The following is a 26,404-nucleotide window of genomic DNA, read 5'->3' as shown; positions in this document are numbered from 1 at the left end:
TCTGGTGATGAGTGAATGATATTGTTTTTTCTCAGTATGACAAAATAACACATTTTTATAAGCATAAAAAAATAATAGCAAGCATGGCTGTTCTGGGCTTCTGTAGCATTACCTGTTTACATTCCTCATCGTGACTTTGTGAGCCAGCCGAAGGATTTTAACCCGCGTCTCTCCACAACACAGCTAAACCCTTCATTTTGATACTTTGTGAAAACAGAGGTCACATTCTGAACTGGGATTTTTTGTTGGTCACTGAGAAATCATAATAGTATGGTGAATTCAAATAAAAATTAACAATTCAAGGTTCACAGGAGTTACATGTTTGATCAAAGTACAAAATGTGGAAAAAAATAAATTTATTTAATGTTCTGTTTGTAACAAATTTGGACATCAACTGAGCAGCATGGATTCAAATCAGGTATACATGGAGAACAATCGGCTGCATTCCAATGAGACAGCTGTTCCACACATATATTGCACTGCTGTGATTTTACTAATGAGTCTGCTCCTTACAGCTCTAAAGGCCTCAGCAGAGCTTTGGCTTCCTGCTCTGTAGAAGGGATGTCAGACAGGTGTTGGAGAAATGGTCGTCCATGGATGCAGGTGCGGTTGCTCTCACCAAGCTGCTGAGCCATCCGTAGAAGAGTTTCCTCCACATCACATCTGGATACATTTGTAGGTAACTGACGGGCCAGTCGTACTGCTTCACCCTGTCAGGGTAAAATATCACAGTTCGGATATTTAGTGAAACAAACAAATGGAAAAATGTACAGTAATGTAATTGTTGATCTTAGTTCATAGCATCTCTAACTTGTAGGTAGTTTGTGACTTTAAGGGGTCGGCACTCTTGCACGGTCCTAGCCTTCCTGTGAAGAACTGCAGTCAGGATCTCCCTGAGGTCCTCCACACCGAGGAAAGGCACGCAGTCTGCCATTGCTGTCACTTCCAGATGTCTCTCGGCTGACGTGAGGCCTGGCCAAAACAAGCAGAAAACAAGGATTAATATACTCCAGACGCTATTACTATCTCCAGGAAAGAATAATAAATAAATATTGTGGTTTACGACTGGACTCACAACCAAGTCAAATAAGCGAAGGGCCAAATGGAGTGTTAAATGACTAATAGAAGCCCCAGCAGACTGGAAGGAAGTTGTCTTGTAGCGTAGAAGAATGATAGCTTCTCATTTCATGAGGAAATACTGCAAATCATGCACAATTTATATGTCTGATACACGACTTTGGATGCAAAATGAACTCAGAAAGGTATGAAAAGAACCTGGAGAAGTAGAGGCAGTTATAATATTTCTGAAATATTTCTGTGCTGGCTGTGCAAGACTGCATAGTGTAGTACATCTGCTATTACATGTATGGAGAGAGCAATAACTGACAACAACAAACTGGCTTTTTGTAATACACGCAGTTTAAAAAAAAAAAAAAAATCAATTTCAAAATGACAGTCTCAGCAGAATTACATTATACTCAATATCTGGCAAATGAACATGACCCATTTGAGACAACTCTAACAAAGGGATAGGATACGCAGCAGAGATTGTGCAATGAAGCCATCTTATATATGCTGCTGCGCTCCCTTCAGTCCATGCGCAGCACACCCACCGAGGCTGGCAGTGCCAAATGAAAATTCCTGGAATTTCTTAAAGGGCAACCATTCTCATCACCTGCACACTGGGGTACAAACCCACTGTGAGTCCACTCTGTCAGGCAGAGAGCCAATGTCAACTGAGGTGAACCAGTCCAGCAACAAAAACAACCAACGCTCGCAGGACTGTGTATACCCTTTGCAAGCCAATAGGAGAACTAATGTCACAATAATGATTAAGAAGCCAAATTCAATTCCTACTAGGCCCCTTTTTTAAGTATTTCTCATTGACATTACATTTATTACAGTATATACATGACTAAACTACACTGATGTATAGTTTAATGATCAGAGCAGTCTGTCAATCTACACCCATCAATATTAGGAGAACAGGTGAGAACAAAGAATGTATACTGAGTAAATATACAATGAGAAAGGGGATTTTCTTTCACAAACAACATGATGATTTCTGATCACTTATTTGCATATGTAATACTAGCTGCACTATAATTGATGGTTTGATTATTGGTTGATATGAGTCATTTCTAGTGTGTTCATTTCATCTTTTCGTATGTGTGTGAATAAAGATGTTGTGGACAATGTACATGATATAATGTATGATTCATTTTTCTATAATGTGCCAAAGCTAAATTAAACTCATTACCCATTGCAAAAGACAAAGCTTTTATAACCATAACAGGTTCTATAGTCCTATATGCCAGTTCTCTCATGATTTACAACTTCTCTATTTCAGCATTCATTGATTTTCATGATTGACACGTTTGTCGAAGGAATGGCAATATTTAGTCGTATCCACAACTAATCCCACACACAGAAACTCTGTCCGAAATAATTGCCTGTAATCCAGTTACTTGGGACTGCATGTTTGACATTTCTAAGTGAACTATGACATTACATGATGGTAAATGGCTCCAACATTTGTTAAATAAAACGAGACGATCCCTGAGACCTTTTAGAAGCCTGACTAAAAAAAAATAAAGGCTTGTTTTCAGTTCGGTTGGCAAATTAATTTTCAGTCATATCAGACTGCCTCATATGACAACATACAGTCAGATTTTTTTATTTACGCTGTACCTGGATTGAGTTGGATTTTAAACCCATTAGCCACAAGCCTGGGATCCGAGAAGTGGGCCGCTCCATTTAGCTCAGGGCTTTGTTTCTCCATGTTGCACAAAGCCTCAGTATATTCAGCTCCCCCGAGGTTTCTACAGAAGAGAGACGAGGAGAGCTTTAACATACAGCTGCATATCTCCGCCTTTTCAATAGAAAGCAAGGATTAGGATTTGTCTTCAAAATAGCGTCAAACATATATGTACGTACAGAAATACAGGGTTCCAACACATTTTCCATTTCAAAATAATTCCAGACTTTTCCAGACTTCTCTGAGGATTTTTCAGTCAATATTTAACATCTGGATAACAATAGTTAGATGCTTATTATGTAAATAAATGCTTTAAAATCCAAATTTTAACACCTACGTTAAATTCTGACTACAGACAGGAACAGTAGAGATGGATCATTAAATGAATAAGTGAACCTGTAACTCTACAGACAGGAACAGTAGAGATGGATCATTAAATGAATAAGTGAACCTGTAACTCTACAGACAGGAACAGTAGAGATGGATCATTAAATGAATAAGTGAACCTGTAACTCTACAGACAGGAACAGTAGAGATGGATCATTAAATGAATAAGTGAACCTGTAACTCTACAGACAGGAACAGTAGAGATGGATCATTAAATGAATAAGTGAACCTGTAACTCTACAGACAGGAACAGTAGAGATGGATCATTAAATGAATAAGTGAACCTGTAACTCTACAGACAGGAACAGTAGAGATGGATCATTAAATGAATAAGTGAACCTGTAACTCTACAGACAGGAACAGTAGAGATGGATCATTAAATGAATAAGTGAACCTGTAACTCTACAGACAGGAACAGTAGAGATGGATCATTAAATGAATAACTGTGAACCTGTAACTCTACAGACAGGAACAGTAGAGATGGATCATTAAATGAATAACTGAACCTGTAACTCTACAGACAGGAACAGTAGAGATGGATCATTAAATGAATAACTGAACCACAGGTCGGCTGTGTTGTGTTAGTAAACTTGATTTGATTTGTATATATTAATATATTTAATTTAGAAAGTGAGATAATAGTCTGGAAACAACACAAACATTTTTCCAAACTCTTTTCCCTTCACCATACTGCGTAGGAACCCTGGAAAAAGAGTGTGCACTGTCAGGGTTGGCATTCTGCTGGTGAGAAGTGAGTGATACCTTACCCATCTGTTAACTGTATAGGGTTCTGTAGACTCACTGCTGGAAGTATATTATTCTCTAGGAGTCTCTTAAACAGCAAGGCTTCCTCCACTCGAAATGGGTTTAACAACATCAGCCTCTGACCACATAAAATGACCCAGGCACTCTGAGAGGCCAGCCGGTTTACAAGACTGAGGCCCCGTGGCACTGCGCTGCTCTGGGATGAAAGGCGCTCAAGCTGCAGCCGAAGGGCAGCCACGCTGCAGGGGAGGGGCTGCGAGGGCTTAGGTGCAGGGCTCCTCATCTTCTTTTGGGGCTTTGCAGAGAAGAGCTCGTCCAGCAGCTGCTGGTTGGACAGCGGGGCCTTGCGTTTCTGGCCCTGCACATGGCCCCTTGGGCTGCTCATGCTCGTCTCTTTGGGGCCTTCGGCAGAGGCCATCTTGGTCCTTTGGTCGTGGTGTTCTAGGTGTTTTCTTGCCTTCTCCTCATACCTGCAGAGTGCAACCAAGTCTTTTAGAGTTAGAGCAGCAGTGACAACCCTCTCTGAAATCTCTTCACTGGTTTGTAGATGAAAAATATGCCCAAGAGCCTAGGTTAAAACTAAATTAAAGGGGCAAGCCATCGATTTTACAAATAAAGTTCAGTCCATAACAGTCGTAAAATGTCTTTTGTGGATCGAAAGGGAGCTCTCCCAAGGTTGAGACAAAATAACCCTCATGATGTCATCAGGTTATCTGCATTTACTGTCCATGTGAACCGAATAACCACCGGAGTACGTCCAGTCTCAAATACAGCTGATGCAGAGGCTCCTCCCCCCCGCCAAAGGCAGACCACGCTGGATAGTTTGTAATACTACAACAATGTAGTGCAAAGTCATGTTACATTCAGGTCAATCTGCTCTTTCACCATATCCTTTGAGCATGCAGTACTTTTAAGGTTATACTGGAAAAGATTTGTCATTGTTTGTGGATTGTTTCAATAATAATAAACATAAATATTTTTCCCAAAACACACACACACACACACACACACACACACACACACACACACACACACACACACACACACACACACACACACACACACACACACACACACACACACACACACACACACACACACACACACACACACACACACACACACACACACACACACACACACACACACACACACACACACACACACACACACACACACACACACACACACACACACACACAGTAGATCTGTTAAGCATTAAGACTTACACTTCAGCACCCCATTATTTGAAGAACCTGTTCGGTGAACTTGTGGAAGTGTAATTCCTAGAAGTGGTGTGCCACTTAACAGTGGCCGTGTACGGAGCCAAGTCCTCGCCACATCTTATTTCATGTTTGAGACAGAAGTACGTCAAGGCGGGATTCTAAACAGATGTCTTTTTCCATACACTCTTCCATACCTTATATAAGGGCCCAACTGCTGCTGATGCATATTTTCCAACTTTGCAATTACTTTAAATTGGTATGCAGTAATCTAACATAATTGGGTTGAAACGCCTTCAGCACAGTATAATAGTGTTATTCCATGATGCCACTTGCTGAGTCGCTCAGCGGATAGAGATCAGTAGGTAGCACAGTTTGTACTTTCTTTTCCTGACATGTCCGTGCATCTGGACCCTTCTTGGAGTTACTAATGACCGTGTGACAAGATTCACCTCCCTTGCTATTTAATAATTGGTTTTGATCAAATCAATCGACTGAAAATCTGCAGAGTTGCACTGTGCTGTGCTTTCTGACCTAATAAATGTTTTGTTTACTTAGATGTCACACTTGAGTCAGAAGCAAATGTACATCTTGAGCCTGGAGAATGAGCAAAAATGCACATTTATCTGATCACGTTTTTATATTTTGTTTGTTTCTCCATCCCTGTCACTTTCCTCAGTGTAAATCATTTGACTCTGAGGGAGCAAGGGTCAAACACAAACACTCATTACCTCCGTCTGTTCTGTGCCAAATCTGTTCTTGACTAGCCAACTATGTGTCACTCCTCATACCACTTGTGAAGTAAGCGTAGGTGAGATTTTAAATGGACAATTGGACTGGAGCCTGGACCTTGAAACGGGTCATTTAGATAGATGTATGTTGTGGTTTCTAATGAGAAATATCGCAGACTGTAAAGTATTAGTTCATATCAGTCAGTGTGTCGTAAATCTTTTCACCGTGTCTGTATGATTGCCTATGCTTAAGGAATATTTAAGGTATGGGAAATAAAGACAATTACAGTGGGGTTATTGTTGAATAAATGTTCAATAAAATCTGCCATAGTGAAGCAGTTTTCTCATATGAATTTCAGGCATTGTCCAAAGTTGCCCTTGCACACATGTAGCACACAACAGAAAATTCTTTCTGTCAGATGTGTTCTCGCTTAAAGTGTAATTCCGGAGTAAAATTATCACATGGTCTTTTTCTTACATAAATCATCTAAGCCGTGGAGAAACTTTTTTTCGCCTCACAACAAGAGGGTTCCTGGTGCGAATCCCGGCTGGGGCCCTTCTGTGTGGAGTTTGCATGTTCTCCCCGTGTCTGCATGGGTTTTCTCCGGGTTCTCCGGTTTCCTCCCACAGTCCAAAGACATGCAGGTGTTAGGTTCATTGATGACTCTAAATCACCCGTAGGTGTGAATGGTTGTCTGTTTCTGTCTGTCTCTATGTGCCCTGCGATAGACTGGCGTCCTGTCCAGGGTGGACCCCGCCTCACGCCCAATGTCAGCTGGGATCGGTTCCAGCCCCCCCGCGACAGGGACAAGCGGTTGAAGATGAATGAATGAATGAATGAATGAATGAACCATTAACGGAGAAATCCGGTAGAGTCACTAACAGCCGGACGTGGCTAACAGTGATTAGCTCGGGGCAGTACGGTGAATTCTGCTCAAAATAACAGCAAACAGCAGCATGAGAAGAGTCCCTACACAGAAAACAAAGCACCAACAATGTAGTTAGTGAACCCAGAGTTTATTAAAAGAGTGTTTTAAAGACTTACTTACTGGCCCCTGTACCAGCTCCTCTCATAGTAAAGTCAATCCCAAAGGAAGGAGCCCATTAATGATTTATTCCAGAAAAAAAACGTAAACTTTGTGGTCTGTCTAAGAAAGCAAATTTCAGCCGTAGCCTGGAATCATATCGGATTTGTCCGTTAATAGTTTATACACAAAATAAATGGTCTCGATGGCTTATATGATTTTTGCCGAAAAAGACCCTGGGATGATTTTGTGCCAGAATTACACTTTGATGAAAATACTCTATTCCTTCTTAAGGTGAGGGGTGACACCTGGGTAGAGCGCGCAAGAGAGAGGACGCAAATGAGACTGCGGTCTTGTAACCGGTTCCTAATCTGGTCATAAACAACAGAATCTCTTACTGTTCATTGCATTTGTCTGATGATTTCGGTCCTTACCGCTAGAAGTTCTTGAGTCTCTTTGTCTTACTAGTTCAATAGTTAGACTTTTTTTTGCCGTCTTTGTGAAAATGTCCCTTCTTTTTCACCCTTGGATGTTTGTTTTCTTCTGGTTTCCTACAGTTGCATGATCGAAAGTCATCAACAGCCCACTCCCTCACTGTGAACTCCCCGCACAATGACCTGCTCTTTTTTCACAATGGGGCTCAATCCTAGATTACAAAGACTTTGAACCAGGGAGCTGGCAGGGTAAAGTCTTTTTAATGTCCGGTCCAACTGATCAGGACATTTGCGCTCTCACATACCCTTAATGTCTAGATCATTTCAGGTTTGCAGTGCATGTGTGACGTGTGAGACATGTGAATACTCTGAATAAATAGAGGCCATTTCACCGTAAGCAATACCTGCTGTACTGCAGAAAATGTCATCTAACTAAGCCTCTATTAGACGCAGTTGTCTGGAAATTAGAAACACAGCTCATATCAACAAAATTTCCAGACTTACACATGCAAGTGACAGGTCAGACTTTCCCCCCTCTCTCTCTGCCTTGCAAATAACAAGAAATGGAAACAACTGCTTGGAAAGGTGAAGGTCTGGAAACTCACTTCTTACGATCTTCCTCCCTCAGATTTTTCCACCTCTCGTGAACGGTGATGCTGATATCCTGCAGGCTGGCTGTAGGTTTCTCCCTGAGGACCTCTAGTCTGGCCTTCTTCTCGAACAGGGAAGCTGGAGACAATGGTGCCCTCATGGCGCGGTTGCTGATCAGGTCGTAGGCCGTCAGAGCAGCTCGCTTCTCTGTTATGGCGTTGAACATCTTTTTGTTTGAGCTGCTCGGACTCTGGATTTCATCTGGTTCAGAGTGATGATTCTTTGAGGGCTGATGGATTTTGACGGGCTGCAGAGGTTCTCTTGATCTGGGGTCAGTCAAAGAAGTCCCCCGGCTCCAGTCTTCAGCTGATAGTTGCTCTTTGTTCGAGTCTGCACCTGACACAGCATTGTTCTCCTCGAGGGACTTACTTGCTGAACCTGTTTCTGCTATCTGAGTGCAGCTCTGAGCGGTTTCATCGTCGCAGAGAGAGAAGTTAGACTCAAGCTCAGCTGGTATCTGGTTGACGATCCAGTCCTCTGCTACAGAGGATGAAGAGCTGCCGTTTGAGGTCTGGCAGTCCAGTGAAGCATCAGTGTTTACTGCAGCTGACAGAGCAGTTTCACCATGTTTAGCTGCATCTTTGAGGAAGTTACTATGGTGGGTTGTGTTACTAGAATCACTCTCTACATTTTGTTCACTGTCCAGTTGGGAAGCATCAGTCTGCAAAGGACGAGGCGGTGAGGGGGACGGCTCACGGCCAAGCTGCTTCTCAGCTGTGGGGTCACCAGTGGGTCGATAACCGTAGAGAGAAACCAGAAATGCATCCAATGCAGTCAGCATAGCCTCCTAAATTTCAGAATTGTGACAGAAAATTAAAATATTGACGGTACACAGAATTTCATTCCCACACATCACATCTGTTAGGCTAGGGTTTTGGTTTATTCCCCAAAATGAAGAGCAAGACTGGATCCTTACTGAAGGGAATTTACTGAATTTCATAGCTACCTTGTTATGAAGAAGGACCTGGGTCTTGTCTGGTGTCAGATTGACATCCACTGAAGATGGTGGAACCGTAATTTTAAGCATGGCGGTGGGATAGCGGTTTCGGGCTGCGTCATCCCGATACTGAGCTGTGTAGTGTTGGCGCAACAACTGATGATCGACCACCAATCCAACCAGGGTTCAATTTCAGTTGAACATGAAATAGAAGAACAGTATTAGACACAAAAAAAAGGTTTCATTGTATGAAGTGTGTTGTATTGAGTTATCCAAAATGACTCTACCTTCATTATATCTTTTTGGTGGACAGGTCGGTTGTTGACAAATATAAAAGTTTTGTCAGGGTTGGATGAGCTTGTAGAAGAGTAATCAGCTCCAGGCTTTGGAAAAAAGCCATCTAATACAATCTGAATAAAACACAAAATAAAGACAATATCAATGATCCAACAAATAAGCACAAAGTAGGTGTCATGAATGAACTGAGCCTGATAAAATAATGGTTGTAATAAAGGGCTGAATTTGACAGAGACATTTCATGCTTTTGCAAACATTTTCAACCTGACATGCTCAGCAGCCGGCTGGCACAGGGGCGTCCAGCGGAAGTACTAGTTTAGAAACCTGGACATTACATCAACTTTGCCGTCATTACATTTTCAGTTAGGACGGCACGGCTGATCCATTCCGCTGACAGCACAGCTGCACAGCTGGGAATGTAGCCATCAATTCTGGTTGTGCGCAAGCAAGCAGGCACTCAGTACCGGTCACAGCATACACGGCATAATGAGGATGAGTAATAAAGCTTAATTTCCTAAGAAGTCCAGTACACTCAACTCATCAACTCCTTCACATTTTTTAAGGTCAAGGTTTAAACTTCTCACTGTAAATTTGGAAACAATCAAGACCGAAGGCTGGTGAGATGCCTGAGTTTGTTGGTTCCTCTCAAATATATCAACATGCATGTTATACATAATCACCTTTCACCTACAATCATGCAGAGGCGTTCTCATGAGCTAAAACTGATGACTCGACATACAACTGAACAACTGCAATTAAAACTTCATCATGAATGTAAGCTAGTAAGAAATTATGGAAAGCTATTAATGTTCTACAGATTGCAAGCAGCATAGCCATGCTTTTTTTCCCACATGGCCTCGGGCTCATTATTAGCAGCAACGCACGCCAATGAAGTTAATAAATAAACTGCTGTTTCAGGTCGGGGCACATATGCTTCTCTCTATTTCAGCTCATTAGGGTCACTTTATGAGAGCACGAATGGCACCTCTGGCCCCAAAGGGCCGCAGCTATGTGTAGTCATGCTGCCAAAAACGAGTGTCACATTTTGTTCTGCAGAAGAACAGCTCTTACAACTCTCCCGGAGCGAGGCCCCGGTGAAATTATCAACCTGGTTCCCTTGATCACTAAGCTTTGGTGTTGGGGACAAAGAGGAGAAAAGTTCTCTTTCATTGCTACAGGGAGTAAGAGGAAAAGGTGAAAGGTCGTTCTCATAACTGGGCACCAAAGAGCAGCAGCAAAATAACAACAACAAAGAGGAAAATGAGAGAGAAGCGGGGTGAAAAGGGCTGCTCCATATCTGTCAGACGAGATTAGTTGGCAGGCGGGCAGCAGGTACGAGCCGCATGACACCTACCGTGACCAAGCAGAAAGTTACCGCTCGACAATAATTCAATTACGATCAGCACAGCAAAGCTTAGCTAACAAAAATCACCTAGTCCTTATCAGGAAAGAACTCAAGAGGAAAGGGCAAGGGAATAGTTGGCTAGCCACCAACTGACCACATTTGCTGGCTTCAGACCAGGTGTTCATGAGGAGGTTATTAGCTCACGGTCAAGTATAAAGTGCATGCTCTCATTTGGGCTGCAAAAAATATCCATCTTAGCCAGGCATTTAATGTAATATTGACAGTTACAATTAGACTTCTCTAAAGTGCAAGTACAACAAATAAGACAGTGAGTCATCATCATTTTTTTCCAATGCAAATCAACTTATTTCAAACTTGTTTCTCATTTTTTATTACACTAGTGTCACTCAATGTCAAAGTCAATGACGTCAGGAACATCCTGTAAAGAAGAAAAATGACATTATTCCAACCACATGTCACAAAATTGTATTTTATTTGAATTTTGACTGAAAATGCTAAACGACATGTCATTTTAGGATGGACGTGTTCACAATAAGCTTTTTTTAAGGGGATGAAGTGCTATAATGGCCCCAAGATGAAGGGCAAAGGAGCATGGGAGCCACAGTATGAGAGCAAAGAGTGCGAGTTCACAAGCATGCGAGGTGGGAGGGTCGGCATGCGGCTCTGTGCCAGCTCAGCTGTGCTATGTGCCCGTGACACTCATCCATCAGAGTGCAGTGCTCTCCATGTAGTCTCTTCACATTCACAACAATCCTTTGTGACCATGTTCAAAGGTGACTGTGCAGCTGAGCAATGGTACATGTGACAGTTAACAAGTTAATCAAACCGGAAATGTGACATTCTTTTTTACTATTGCACAGACATGCATTTCTGCCAGCAATGTTATGAAAACCAAAGAAAACTGTAATGCACTTGATTAAAAACAGACAGATTCTGCAGTGGACATCAGTGCATGGACTCAGGAACACTTCCAAAAACTACTGTCTCAACACTGTTCATCACTGCATCCATAAATCACAGTTGAAATTCTAACATGCAAAGAGGAAACCGTGTATAAACCACATTCAGAAACACGCTGCCTGAGCTCATTTAAGATGAACTGAGGACAGGTGGAAAAGTGCCCTGTGGTCTGACCAGTCAACATTTGAATTTTTTTTTGGAAAATCATAGACGTTGTATCCTCCAGGCTAAAGAAGAGAGGGACCATCCAGTCTGTGATGGTATGAGGGCGCATTAGTGCACATGGCATGGGTCACCTGCATATTTGTGTAGGCACCATTAATGCTGAACCATATATACAGGTTATACGTCTTTTTCCGGGAAGGCCTAGCTTATTTCAGCAACGCAATGCCAAATATTAACACACACGCTACATTCTGGACATACTACAACAGCACGGCTCCGTAGTTAAAGAGTCCGGATGATAAACTGAACTGCCTGCAGTCGTCAATCGTCACCATTGAAAATGTTTGGTGCATTATGAAATGTAAAATATGACAAAGAATACCCCGAACTGTTGAGCAGCTGGAATCCTACATTCAACAGGAGCAAGGAAACGTTCTACTTTCAAAATGACAGCAACTGGTCTCCTCAGTTCCCAAATGCTTATGGAGTGTTAAAGAAGAGGTGATGCAACATGACCCTGTCCCTACTGTTTTGAAACGTGTTGTTGGCATCAAATTTAAAATGGGCATATCATTTTCAAAAAACAATGACATTTCTCTGTTTCAACATTTGGTATGCTGTCTTCGTGCTCCAATTAAATATGGGCTTTCAATGTTTTGCAGATTATCACATTCTATTTCTGTTTACATTTTAGACAGTGTCCCAACTGTTTTGGAAAAGGGGTTGTATATTCATTTTAATTCTATTAAAATAGTTTTGATTAACAAGTCGCAATTCGTGTACATTTGACGACCAATAGCCTCCAAGCATGATTTGTATCAGCCCCGCCCCCGCTTGCTCTATAAATTAATTCATATAAAAATTTCATAACAAACCTTAAAAATTGCATTCATTGTACAGACTTAATATCCTCATTAGACGGGCTACTTCGGATAACAGAAAACAGCGGTGGCATCAACTCGACAATTGTGCAGTAAGCATTAAAAAGTCCACTGAATGTGCCTCAATTTAAAAATACACCACACAGACGTTTATGTGCTTAATGATTTCATTCTCTGTAATTACATTGTACTTCTTACAGCAGCCACATCTGTAAGATGCTGCAAGGACACACGGAAACATGCAAAGTTGTCAAAGAAAGAGATCTATGTCATATAAGTAAAATGTAGGCTATACCTGCAGCCCAAATGTCCAAGAACGCTGTTATATTTTTTGAAAGTGAGCAATTGTGCAAACTGTGGCCAAAATCATGTTTTTAAAAAATAAAATAGAATATAATGGAACTTGTTCTCTCTGGAAAAACCTGTTGTTGTTGTTAAAAATCCACAGAACATCTGTGGAGGTGCCTGCAGATCAGACAGGGCGCTTTTTTGCAGCCTGGGGCGGCTCCTTGTTATTCTTTGAGAGTGAGTCGTTTTGCATGCAGCTTCTGAATGCTTTCTATGGAGTCCCTAAATGCCTTAAATTATATTTTAGTATCTTGTACATACAAGTTATTATCTTGTGCGCACAAGATAAAAAATATCACCTTTTCGGACTCTAGGGGCACCGAAGCTTTCCTCTCTATGAGCCTTGCATTTGTGCAGGAGCACCCTGAACCTGAAAAAGCGCCCAAATTAATTTCATTTCACGGTAAAATAACAGTTAGGCTAAGGACGGTTGCCCAGCAAGAATAAAATAATATCAACATTTATGTTTCTAGTAAAACAATCCATTAACCATCCTTGTCATATAAATAAGTCATATAAATCATAAATAAGTCACAGAGTGTGGTCTTTACCTACTCTGTAAAGTGTCCTGAGATAACTTTTGTTATGATTTGGTACTATAAATAAAAATTGAATTGGATTTGAATTGTGGCATCTCTTGATTAACCTATTAGCTATTTAAAGACTGTGTGGGCTAAAATGCACAAGAGGCCTAATTCTGCTTTACAATAATTCACTCCATGTTTACAATCAGGTAGACACACTCAATCAAATATGCAATAATTAAGTACATTGTACATGATGGAATAATGGCATTAGAATGTGCGAGAGGGCACCAAATTCGCTTTTTACAGCCAAACTGCTACGTTTCCCTCCACATCCTTGCAGAAAGCTTTGCCCGCATATTTCCCCTTAACTAACCTCTGGTTGCTCTTGGTGATGGTGGCAAGGGAGCAGGTTGGCAACAGCGCTGGCCCCCAGTGTAGAAACGAGAGCACTTCTGTGATCAGCCACCTTGGGCTTCTGCCAAATCACCACCTGCAACGATATGACACCAGTCAACTTCCATGAGTCCACATCAGGCCAATCACACTGCATAAACACCTGTCAAGATAGTAACTGGGCCACGAAGCCGCCAACGTAGCTGCAGTTCACACGTTTGGTTTACGTCAAGAGATTCAGCAAAATGTAGCTATGTCAAAATGTAGTTATGTTCAAATGTAGTTATGTTCAAATGTAGGGAAGGGAACATGAAAGAAATGGAGAGTTGGTTTTGCCAAAGTAAAAGCGTATTGGATACTTAAATGAATATTAAACATAAACCATGCCTTTATTTAAAATCAACAAGAACTGTGGACATTATTTGAACTTCAAACCCAAGATGCTACATGCAACAAATACTTCGAGATACACTGCTGTGGAAACATTTGAGTTGACACAATGCAATATTCAATCTTAGTTATAGCTCGCGTTATAATTGCAGAGTCCCTATGACCCTACATGAACCCAGTGTTTCTGTCCAAGCCCGCCCCGAGCCGGAACCACAGCAGCAATTTTGTGCCCGAGCCTGATTAAAAAAACAAAATTTTCACAGCTTTTTTTATCCATGCGTGTAAGTTGAATAGATATCCAGAAGATTGGGGGTCACACAGTGGTACACAGTCTATACATTATTCACGAAATTACATAGACTAAAAGATCTGCATTTAAAAAAGAAAACACAGGGAAAAGTGCACGAACCCTGGCTCAAAAACATTCAGTTGACTTTATACTAGGACTTTGTTAAAGGTCCGTTGACACAACATGTCAACAACTTATGATACATTCAAAGGTTTCCTATTAATTCACGTATCAGTTTGGAATTAAGTCAGGTCAGATACTTCCAAAGTAATTATTTAGGTACAAACTATGTTGACACACACGAGTGGGCTTGTAGTTTGTATCCACCAGTGAAAATATTTCCCTGGAGTTGATTTCTGTAAGCGTGCACCCTGTTGCATGGCATGTCTCGGCTATTAAATACGCAATTTGGCACATGTAAACGGATCACTCCCGTGAAGAGTTCTTGAAGAAGCAGTGAAACACGACACAGGCTGAAGAGCAGAGTTGGAGATAAAGGATAGGGGCAACTGAGTGCTGATTGTACCAAATCGGTTCACTACCTTCCTCTGACCTCCTTGAAACTTATTTCTAAGAGCTATATGGCATTGGTATGATCCCTCTGTGACCCAAATCACCTGTACGCTTCTATGTACAAACCGGCTGCAGCCTGAAACTGAATCTGGGGTTAAATCCGCAGCTGTGTTCAGCAACTTACTCAGGCGTCATAATCAGCCAAATCAGAGCTCACAGTCAGCCATATTTGTGCTTGGAGCACCTGACAGTTACGCTCAGCTGTGGTGAGAACGGGCATAAGGGATGGAAAAGTCTAATTGCTAAATAATTCCACTGCTGATTAATCTAATGTTATGTAATGGAACCTATTTTATTGTACACGCCGTACGTCTGCAACCCTGTGTAACCCTGGGAACAGGTGATAAAAAGTAACTGTGAAAAGTTTACAAAAGCACGCACGTTCAGATGATAAATAGTAGGTACCGGACAGAAGAACAGATGATGCTCACATGAACATAGATTTATTTAAATAACACTAAATGGATGTGATTAAATAATAATGGTCTATAAACATGCTGAGACACAAAAGAACTGAAAGCATTTTGTTATTAATACCAAAAACATGCAACCTTTATATAAATCTGATGATAATTAGTGACTGATGTTCAATTCAATTTTATTAATAGTGCCGAATCATAACAAAGGTAATCTCAAGACACTTTACGTATAGAGTTGGTCTACAACAGTCTCTGGGACTTATTTAGGATTTACAGAGACCCAACACTTTCTCCGAGAGCAGCAACAAGTCGCAAATCTTTAATACAAATAATAATAATTATTGCTATTATGATGTAGCAATCTTGTGCACACAGTGGCGACGATAAAATGTGACATTGTGGAATGTGATGCCTTGCATTGCTTTGGTGTGTGTGTGTTTGTTAAATTTCAATTTTTTTCCATTTTCATGTTTTTTCCGTGTTAGACCAAACATTTTATTAAACAATACATTATATTTTCTTGTATTCCTCCTTGAATAGTTGTATATATTTATTTTTTACCTCACCTATCTACTTGTGTTATATGTTGTCTGGTTGTTGTGGCTGTGTGTGACAGGGGTTGTTGGGAGGGATGGGGGGGATTCTTGTTTGTTTTTTTTTGTTTTTGTCTCTGTTCCTGTTTCACTTTAAGGCAGACACACTGTACGGCTGTTATGTCATCTCTTGTGAACCTGTCTGCACAACTTAATACTTATGTTATGGATGAGATTTTCACATTTTCAGAGTAGGAATCGTTGTTCAATATTGTTCTTGTTGTGCTTAATTGCTGACAGGTTGTTTTATCACAGCACTTTGTCAAGGGTTTGTAGTAGAGCTGGGCCATATTGTCAAATGATGACCTCCACTGTATGTATATGTATATATACACTCAGCGGCCACTTTATTAAGCACCAGGTGTGCGGTCTTCTGCTGCTGTTCCCTCTCTGTAGAAAGTAGGTGGTGTTGTGTGTTCACAGATGCTCTCCTGCATTCCTCTGTTGGAACCAGTGGAGATTTGAGTTCCTGTTGCCTTTCTATCAGCTCCAACCAGTCTGCCCATTCTCCTCTGACCTCTGGCTAAAACAAGGCATCTGCACCCACAGAACTGCCGCTCACTGGATCTTTTCTCTTTTTGGGACCAACAACCATGCCACATTCAAAGTCACTTCAATCACCTTTCTTCCCCGTTCTGATGCTGCTTTGAACTGCAGCACATCCTCTTCACCATGTCTTCATGCCTGAATGCATTGAGTTGCTACCATGTGATTGGCTGATTAGAGATTTGCATTGCCGAGCCGTTGGACAGGTGCACCTAATAAAGTGGCCGGTGAGTGTATATATGTATTTCCAGCTATACACTCACTACTGTATGTTTACGTGCATGTACACAAATAGTGTGATGTATAAAAACCCTCAGTGTTCAAATGATATTCCTTCAACATATTTCACATTAGATTTTCTGAGAAATTTGAGTTAGCATATGCAGCTTGTTATTATACAATTTAGGCAATTTAATTGTGTACTAAGATATCTCAATTTATGATTTGATCATGATATGATTCCGTTGAAAGACGATAAATGATCATATTGAATTATCGCCCAACCCTAGTTTGTAGTTGTATCCATCCCTATAGATTTCTATACCATTAAGGTTGTCATATTGATGTTATTTTGATACCATGTGTTTAAAACCATACGATCTCTGTGAAATATACATTTGATAGTATTGAAAGTACCCAAGCTATTAAAAAATTTAAAATGCAGATCTACTTACAGATTTTCAGGCTGCTCAGATGAAACAACAGGGAAGAAAATTAACTGGTCCCCATCCGTGGCTGTTACAGCATTCCCCCCAGCAACAAACCCACCAGTGAGTGTCCAGGTTGGGCATTGAAAAAAGAAACCAATTTGCATATTTTTAGTTCCTACGACTTTTTGTTTCATTCTGCCGCGGTATCGAAAGAGGTGCAGAGTATTGTATGAAAGGTCACAATTCATCGTGACAAACTTCTAATTAGATTTTAATATTTATTAATTAGAACTATCTTTTGAAGAGAGCAAATTTAACTTCAGCAGCTCCCAACCAAACCTGAATGTCACCGCAGTACATTGGTTAAATACCACTTTCATACATGTCAATACCTAAAGGTAAACATACCTTATTATGTGTCCTTAAATACTAGTGCAGAAATGATGAATTATCAATTAATGATTCAAGTAATTTATCAAGTACAAACATTTTCTCCCATGTGCTGCTTTCCTCCAGGTTTATATCACTGCTATTTGAATATGTTTGGGTTTGGGAACACGGGTCAGACAGAACAAGCTGTTTCTTGGGGTCAGGTTGAACCCGGGGAAGTTGCCATTGTGAATTTTCTGACATTGTGTTGACTGAACAATTAAAAGAAAAAAAGTAATGAATTAAAAGTAATGAAAATGAGACTCACTAAGCTGCACAGAAGCGTCCGTCCATTCGTCCTCGCTCGGCAAAAAGCCTGTCTGTGTGTTTCTGAAGTGCTTCTACAAGCCAAATAAATATTTTCCATCACAAGTTACGGTTTTCACAGCTCACTGACTCGCATTAGCCCTGACAACAAAACAACAGGAGGCTGGAGACAATTATGTCTTCATGAAGGTGTTTGATGAGTCATTTACCTGACAAGCTCCTGAATATCCTTTTGGAACTTTCTGTTCAAGGGCTTTTGAACATTTGACTCAACATCTTTAGAGAGACACAAACATCAAGCTGCACGGTCAAAGGGACATCGTGCACACCTGACAGCTGTAAGCTAACAAGGTAATTTACTTTTGCAATATTTCACTTTATCAGAGGAATGACATTTAGACAGGGAATCCCACTATGATAGGGTGGGATGATCGAAGCTTCTTTTTTTCCTCCATCCATTTGTCTTACTTGTTATGACCGTTTATATGTTTTTTTTCATTTATTGATTGAATATCCAGGGATCTTTCGGTTCAACTGAGTTAGGTGTTAAATAAACTGATCAATACACATATATCTGATATGTGGTTCAGCAAAATGGAAATTACACTAAACTCCTATTTTTCCAATGCAGTAGCGTCTCAATATCATCTAGAGTGAATAGTTTCCCCTTGGACTTGATTATTGTTGTTGTCTTCATAAATCATTTTGTTGGAAGCAACTATTTAGAAAGAACTTTATAAACATAATATCATGTAGTAGAAGTAGATAAATGTTCGGAACAAATGAACTTCATGGAATCAAACGTTCCCTTTTCCCCTCTATGATGTACTTGATGTATACAGTATGTGTATGCTCTCACTATACATGGTATATTAACAAAAACTGAGGGCGATTTGGAGCCAGTGATGCTGGGAGGGCCATTTGAAGAGTAACGAGGACACCTAGTGGTTGCTGCGCGTGAAAGATTACACACTTCATTTACCTTTAAAACCTCAGTGTTCTTTTCCCAGTGGTTCAGTACCATTCACTTCTCTGCAGACTAAAAAGTTTGTACTTTCATCCTGCCCAAACAACAGCAGATTGACTTAAGAGTTTATTGGTTATTAAGAGTTTATTGGTTATCTTATACTGTATTTTTTTATACCTCCCTTGTGTCTTTTGTAAGCTGCTGGAATCTCAATTTCCTTGCGGGAGTTCATCCGAAAGGATCAATAAAGAGAAGTCTTAGTCTAAGTCTAAGTCTAATGTCTGTTATAATGGATTCTGAAGGTGACAAGTTTTCACGGCAGACAAGAAGCACTGCGAATTCCAAAGAACCTCGTCATCACAGCTCTCCACTCCTGCTGTCCATCTTTACTCTCAGATCAGACACAGCTAGCGGCGTAGCTATTCCAAGGACAATAGCGTGATTTTGCAGATCCACAGCTAAGAAGTCATTAATGCTGAAACAATTCTTAGGACACTTTGCTGTGTTTTTTCCACAGTAAAAACTCAGTTTTAACAGACAATAAACCAAGCAGACCACAGCTGCATGTATTTGTAATGTCTGCAAGGTCTGCTCTGTGTCCCCAGAGTCAGGACTAAACATGGGACAGGTCTGCTCTGTGTCCCCAGAGTCAGGACTAAATATGGGACAGGTCTGTCCTGTTTCCCCAGAGTCAGGACTAAACATGGGACAGGTCTGCTCTGTGTCCCCAGAGTCAGGACTAAACATGGGACAGGTCTGCTCTGTGTCCCCAGAGTCAGGACTAAACATGGGACAGGTCTGCTCTGTGTCCCCAGAGTCAGGACTAAACATGGGACAGGTCTGCTCTGTGTCCCCAGAGTCAGGACTAAACATGGGACAGGTCTGCTCTGTGTCCCCAGAGTCAGGACTAAACATGGGACAGGTCTGCTCTGTGTCCCCAGAGTCAGGACAAAACATGGTTCAGGTCTGCTCTGTGTCCCCAGAGTCAGAACCAAACATGGGACAGGTCTGCTCTGTGTCCCCAGAGTCAGGACTAAACATGGGACAGGTCTGCTGTCTTTTCTGTTTGCCGCTGCTTTTCAGTAAACAAAATTATCTATTAAACTGCCTGCACTGCACTGACAATTAATGCTTTCAATGACCTTTCACTTATATTAGTCAAATGTAATTTAATATTTTTCCAATACTTTTCTTAAAAATGTTAATAATTTGACTTGAATGTCTTTTTATATGTGTTTTTAGATGCCATTTCATATGCCTTTCTTTCCAATGCTTTCATGTTTTATGTAAAGCACTTTGAATTAGCTTGTTGTTGGATTGCGCTGTACAAATAAACTTGCCTTGCCTTACAGTCACCTCTCCAGCCCACAAGAGATAAGCGTTTGATAGGGGTGTAACAATACCTTGATCTGAATCGATGTATCAGTTCAATGATCAACGATCCAGTATTTACAGTGCAAAGTGAAAATAACAATACATTACATATCTTTAACTTTAAGATGAGCCTTTATTTTGAAATTCCCACTTAATATTTATTGTTTTTATCCGAAAGACTAGTTTGTTTTTCATTTAAACGCCTCGAAGAGTCAATTTTAGTTGCTTTTTGTGAGTTGTTATAACTGCTTGTGTTAAATGGGCAGATGATACCATTTCATATCGATCACATGTCCCTGAATTAAATCAAATTGAAATTTTCAAAAATGGCAGACTTTGTGATGTCAGCGACTCCGACCTGTCTCCCCCCTCTCTCTCTCACCCACAAAGGCTCGGAAAACTGCCAAAAAATCTTCAAAAAAAATCCGAAAGGGGAGGGGGAGTTACTGACCTTGTTGTGAATGAGTGTGAGCCTCAAGTCAGGTTTGATGATGGCGTACGCCATCAGCAGTTCCTGCATCTTCTTTAGTTCCTCCTTGCACTTCTTGGTAGAGGAGTAGTACTGGCGTCTCACTGGCAGATTCTTGAAAAGCTTCAGTGCACTCACTGTTGTACCTGTGAAACAAAGAGCAGAGGTGTGCGACAGCTCGTGACATACAGAGTACTTTTCCTGCAACAAGGTTAACAGACTCTGGGGTCCGTTTCACAAAGCAGGTTTAGTGAAAACTCTGAGTCTGTTAACCCTGAAATGAGGGAAACTCTGAGTTTTCCGTTTCACAAAGGGAGGTAACTTAAACCAGAGAGAGAGGGGTAACTTAACCTCTCGGTCAGTTACCATGGTAACATGCTCTCTGAAACTAACCTGGTCGGGACCAGGTTTTTCTCAGAAAACCTTGAGTTTCTCTCTGTCTCCGCCCTCTTTCAGCCACACACAGTGTTTGATTTCCTCATTCATTCAGTCAGCACGCGAGTTTTAGCGTAGTATAGTTCTGCTATAGTTCCGTCTGTTTCTTCAGAAAATCATTGCAAAAATCAGTCAGTAGGCCGACATTAGCAGTTATATTAGGTGGCAACTATTTCACTACCATGGCGTGTCCTTCTGATAACAATCCCGTGGATGAAGCTGCAGCATTACTGCGCAGATAATTATATATTCGTCGGGAGATGATTATCAAACTATTGATTATAGATGTTCTTGCATTTCCAGACAATTCTCTTTTTGAGCGGTACCGTTTCATATCACAGCAGATATTGTGTGTTGCGCTGCGTTTTTTTGCAAAAGGGTGTTTTTTTATACAACGTATAAAAATCATTCAGTAGGCCGACATTAGAAGTTATAGCAGGTGGTGACTATTTACACTACCATGGCGTGTCCTTTTGATAACGATCCTGTGGATGAAGGTGCAGCATTACTGCACAGAGAATTAAATATTCGTCGGGAGATGATTATCAGACCGCGCATAGATGTCCTTACATTTCCAGCGGTACCGTAGTTGTTGTGCCGTATTCAGCACCCCTGCCGTGAAATGCACCCCCTCGCATTAAGGTGATATTTATAGGTGATATTCTGGATCAGAAGGCTGTTGTTTCCACCTAAAGGAGTAGTTTATATACAGGTAACCCACAACGGTCAGAACATTGGTTACTTACAGTCTTTAAACGATTTTAAAGAGTTTAAAATCACAAACTTGGGTAATAGCGAACACAAAACAACACCTTTTTGTATGTTCTGTGGAAATATACTGCAGCCATAATTACAAAATAAATTAAATGGATCTTTTGAGCAAGTTGAATGTATTCGACTCAGCGTTTCCTAAATATAATCCCAGCTTTTCTTGCAATTGATAGGTTCAAAAGTGTGTGCTTTTAATGTGGTTACCTGTATATAAGCTACTCCTATAGGTGGAAACAACAGCCTTCTGATCCAGAATATCACCTATAATGCGAGGGGGTGCATTTCACGGCAGGGGTGCTGAATACGGCACAACACCGTTTCATGTCACAGTCCATCATTTACATACACAATCTCATCTGTCCTTACATTTCCAACATTAACAACCAAAGTCATGCTCTCACATCCCAGCAGATATTGTGTGTTGCACTGCGTTTTTTTGCAAATGGGAGGTTTTTTATACAACGTATAAAACAGTCATTTACGGTAATATTTACTTTACAATGTAAAACATGCTCAAAATGAGGCGTCACCATGAGATTTTGCCGATGTTTTACCTGTCTGAAAAATGTTTTTATGTTTCATCTTAAGCTGCTGCCAAGTGCGCTTCTCCCCCGTGTGAAGCACTTAAATGAAATAAACTAATAGACTACCACTCAAGCAGTTTCCCCTGTGATATTACTGTGATTACAACAGGACTACATTTAAACGTATGCACTGACCCGAGCAGCAATGTTCTCCCGCACCGTCTCCCTCTCTTTTGCTGCTGCAGCGGTGTAAACCTGCTCAAACTAGTATGAGCGCATTATTATTTCCAATTCCAGTGGTAGCGTAGCCCTCCTCTTCCCCGTTGCCATGGTGACTCGTCACATCAGGGCTCCATTGATGCTGTCTTTTTATACTTGTGGTGCACACGCTTAACTCCAGGTCAAACTACTCTGAGTTGATCAAATTAACTCAAATCAGCTGTTCTGGAACCAAAAACTCTGAGTTTCCTATCTCAGAGTAGATCAACTCAGAGTTCAGGGTTAGACTCAGAGTTTGTAAAACCTGCGTTGTGAAACGGACCCCAGGTAAACTGGCTAAACACTGGTTAAAGTATGAGTTATTCACAAATGTACACAATAAACAGCAATACTACTCATATCATCAAGAGTTTTACATGATCCCTTTCAGGCATATACCACTTTTTATTGCATTTTCCAATATGTTTAAAAACAGTTTAATCAAATAATAAAGGAGTACTTTCATAATTATAGTATAGGAGATAATGTGACTGCTGCAGGAGCCAAACATGATACAAATTGGTGTCTAAATCTGCTATCACAGTGTTCACAATGTCTCTGTCTGTGACTCCAACTTCAGGGCTCCACATTTCTTTGTATTAAGTAGTCCTTGAAGTTTGTTGTTCAAGACTGATTCAATTATCGGTGCCTTACCTTGACCTAAGTGAGACGGCTTCTGAGAAACAATCTTCCCTGTGAAGTTAAGCGAGTACTGGGTGCTGACGTCCTCCTCCTCTGTCTTTGTGATGACAGCCACCTAAAATAAAAGAGTATATAAAACAATAAGTTGCCAAATATTAATAATAATAATACCGTAATAAACCAAGATGTATATTTCATTCCTAATATATTCTAATAAATCATGCTAGAGTCATGCTATCTGTAAAACATTATAAATATATGCGTGAGTGAAAACTGTTTCCTTTTTCAGAAACTTATCAGTCCATGATACAACGTATAGATCAGTATTTCTTACTTCTGATAATTCTATCCCATTCGTCTTTTCCTTCTTTTGGGCTGACCCTAATTTAATAACTACAGTTGTTAAACACTCGTCACCTCGGCCACAGCGCAGATGGAGCCCAGTGCCTCTCCTCTGAAGCCGTATGTCTCCAGTCGCTCCAGGTCCTCGTGGCTGCAGATCTTTGAAGTGAAATGTGTCACGGCCATCACAGGAGTATCTGCAGCTTTGATTCCATGGCCGTTATCGCGCACTTCTATCCGGTCCAAACCGTAGTTCTCCTGCAAAGTGAAATTCAGTAGTACTGAAGAACTGCCTGTGCAACTGGAGGGGGAATCAAAAGGACTGTGAAGACTTAAAAGCAGACTTTTAACTGCAGGAAAAATAAAACCATTCTCCATTAATATCTTTGGATATTTTACGGTGTTATCCATTACAACAACGATAGTGATGCTTAAATAGGCAAGAAAACACCAATTGACAAGGGGGATTATACTTTCAAAAATGCAAATCTGATTGTTAGGCTCAGATCAGTTCCAAGAACTTTATAGTTACAAAGTCCTGAGATGCAAAAAAACAGAAGAAGCCAACGTATATAGCATCACCCCCTTTATTACAAAAGCCTACTAATGCTATCCATAGCGTTATTGAGACAATTCCACTCAGAATTACTAATTTATTAATCAAATATCAATATTTTTATTGAAGAGAAATGTGTATTTTTGCATTCATTTATTCGTTTTGGAAAATTAGCACTGTCGCCTCACAGCGAGAGGGTTACCGGTTCGAATCCGGGCTGGGGCCCTTCTGTGTAGAGTTTGCATGTTCTCCCCGTGTATGTGTGGGTTTTCTCCGGGTTCTCCAGCACAGCTTCCCACAGTCCAAAGACATGCAGGTGTTAGGTTCATTGATGACTCTAAATTGCCCGTAGGTGTGAATGTGAGTGTGATTGGTTGTCTGTCTTTGTTTGTCCTGTGCCTCATGCCGATGACATCAGCTCCAGCCCCCTCTGAACATTTGTTATCATTAATATGTCATTTTTATGATGTAAATAAAGGGAGAAAAAGTATTATCGGCTCCAAATATCGGCAGTCCGCATCGGTCATCGGCTAAGGCTGATGAAAAAAAAAACGGTACCAGCAACGGCCCTAAAAAATCCATAACAGTCAATCACTATTAGGGTTATTTTTCTTTCATCTCAGTTACACAGATATCACAATGTATAGTGGATGACTATCATGCAATGTATTGAGTATCGCAGAATGGCTGTATCATAATACCATCATTATCATAGGAAACATATAGTGATAGTATCGTATATTTAGTAACTCTGTGACTCCCACCAGCTTAACGTCAATGCTCGAGGCCCCAGCATCAAGGGAATTTTCCATCAGTTCTTTCACAACGTTCACCACAGACGTGATGACCTGGGAGCTGGACAGCAGCCGCACGGTATCTGCAGGCAGCTGCTTCATGACTGAAGTTACCTGTCGAAGTAAAGTAAGAGAACGGTTTTAGTTTGGTGCCTCTGGGTGTTGCTGACTTACACAGAAAGCACAACATAGGAGCTGAGGCAACTTTGAAGAATGTTCAAGGTTTTAGTGAGATCTGTGGCTTCACAAAACACTGCCATGAATCAGTTTTTCAACGTAGAAATGATACCATGAAATGGAAGGTAACAAATGTCCACAGTAAAGTAAAGTGGTGAATCTTTAGCATTTGCAGCACACTTGCAACTAAAAACTGACAATGTCAGGAAGGGCTGCATCTTCCATTACTTCACCAGCGTGATCTTGATTAAAATGGGTAATGAAAGTCTTGATTACTGGTTTCACAAGGACTATTTATGGCGAAAAGACGGATTTATTGCTGTTTAAAATTTTTACAAGTAAGAGTTTCCAGTAACCATGACCTCTCAAATGCCAGGTCACTGACGGTACAGCGTTAAGTCAGTGACTAACAGAATATAGTCCCATTACAGATGATCGATTACCCATTACCAATTGCAATTAGTACTAGTTATATTAGATTAAGGCTAGTCACCATTACGTTACACCATGCCACATGTTAAGACATCTTTCACTCAAGGCACAATGTAGTCAGAAACATTAAAACATAATCGAGAAGAGTAATGCCGCGCTGAATATCTTTATAAAATAGGTCGAAGGCGTTTTGCAGTAACTTAACTGCTCTTCACCTTCTCAGCTTGCTCAGACAGGTTCACTTACAATTAACCAAATTTCATGTAAACCTACGTGGCGACATTACAACCTCATCGCAAGCTTAATATTTACGTTGATAAATAACTTAATAATGTTGCGAATTACTGACTTGGACGAGTTTTTGACTGGAACCTCGTTGGATCGTTCATATAAACAACAGAGACAACCCGGAACCGACCTGATTCCCGCCCCCTTTGTTACCCGCTGATTGGTTAAAAGTGACAAGAGGGCGGGTTCAGAGAGATCTTAGAAACTATCCCTGGGTTTAGGCTGACAGGTGCAGATTTATGTCAGGCTATGGATTGCCATACAAACACAAACACAGTCACTCTCTGCCCAGCCCTAACTTCAAACACATGTAATCTAAACCTCAACTTGGTTCGTAGGACTTGTTGGAGGCGGCGCACAGCCTGACAAAA

The 26,404-nt window shown here is 40.8% G+C and overlaps 1 protein-coding gene across 1 annotated transcript; it reads right to left on the bottom strand.

The window, feature by feature from the left end:
* Positions 1–468: 468 nt before the first annotated feature.
* Positions 469–26,155, bottom strand: pms1 (PMS1 homolog 1, mismatch repair system component). The gene is made up of 13 exons (XM_083921958.1): positions 26,095–26,155; positions 25,107–25,250; positions 23,862–24,044; positions 23,457–23,559; positions 20,797–20,960; positions 13,829–13,945; positions 9,199–9,321; positions 8,921–9,067; positions 7,929–8,761; positions 3,913–4,380; positions 2,692–2,822; positions 812–972; positions 469–710 (listed from the first exon to the last, which is right to left on the bottom strand). The coding sequence occupies exons 2-13, from the start codon at positions 25,236–25,238 to the stop codon at positions 510–512; spliced, it is 2,763 nt and encodes a 920-aa protein (XP_083778084.1). The 5' UTR covers positions 25,239–25,250; positions 26,095–26,155; the 3' UTR covers positions 469–509.
* Between the last annotated feature and the right edge of the window lie 249 nt (positions 26,156–26,404).

This window comes from Echiichthys vipera, assembly GCF_963691815.1.
Source record: "Echiichthys vipera genome assembly, chromosome: 10".
NCBI classification, from domain to species: domain Eukaryota; kingdom Metazoa; phylum Chordata; class Actinopteri; order Perciformes; family Trachinidae; genus Echiichthys; species Echiichthys vipera.
Note: the sequence above shows the minus strand (reverse complement) of the source record. Positions and strands in the feature narration are given on the sequence as shown.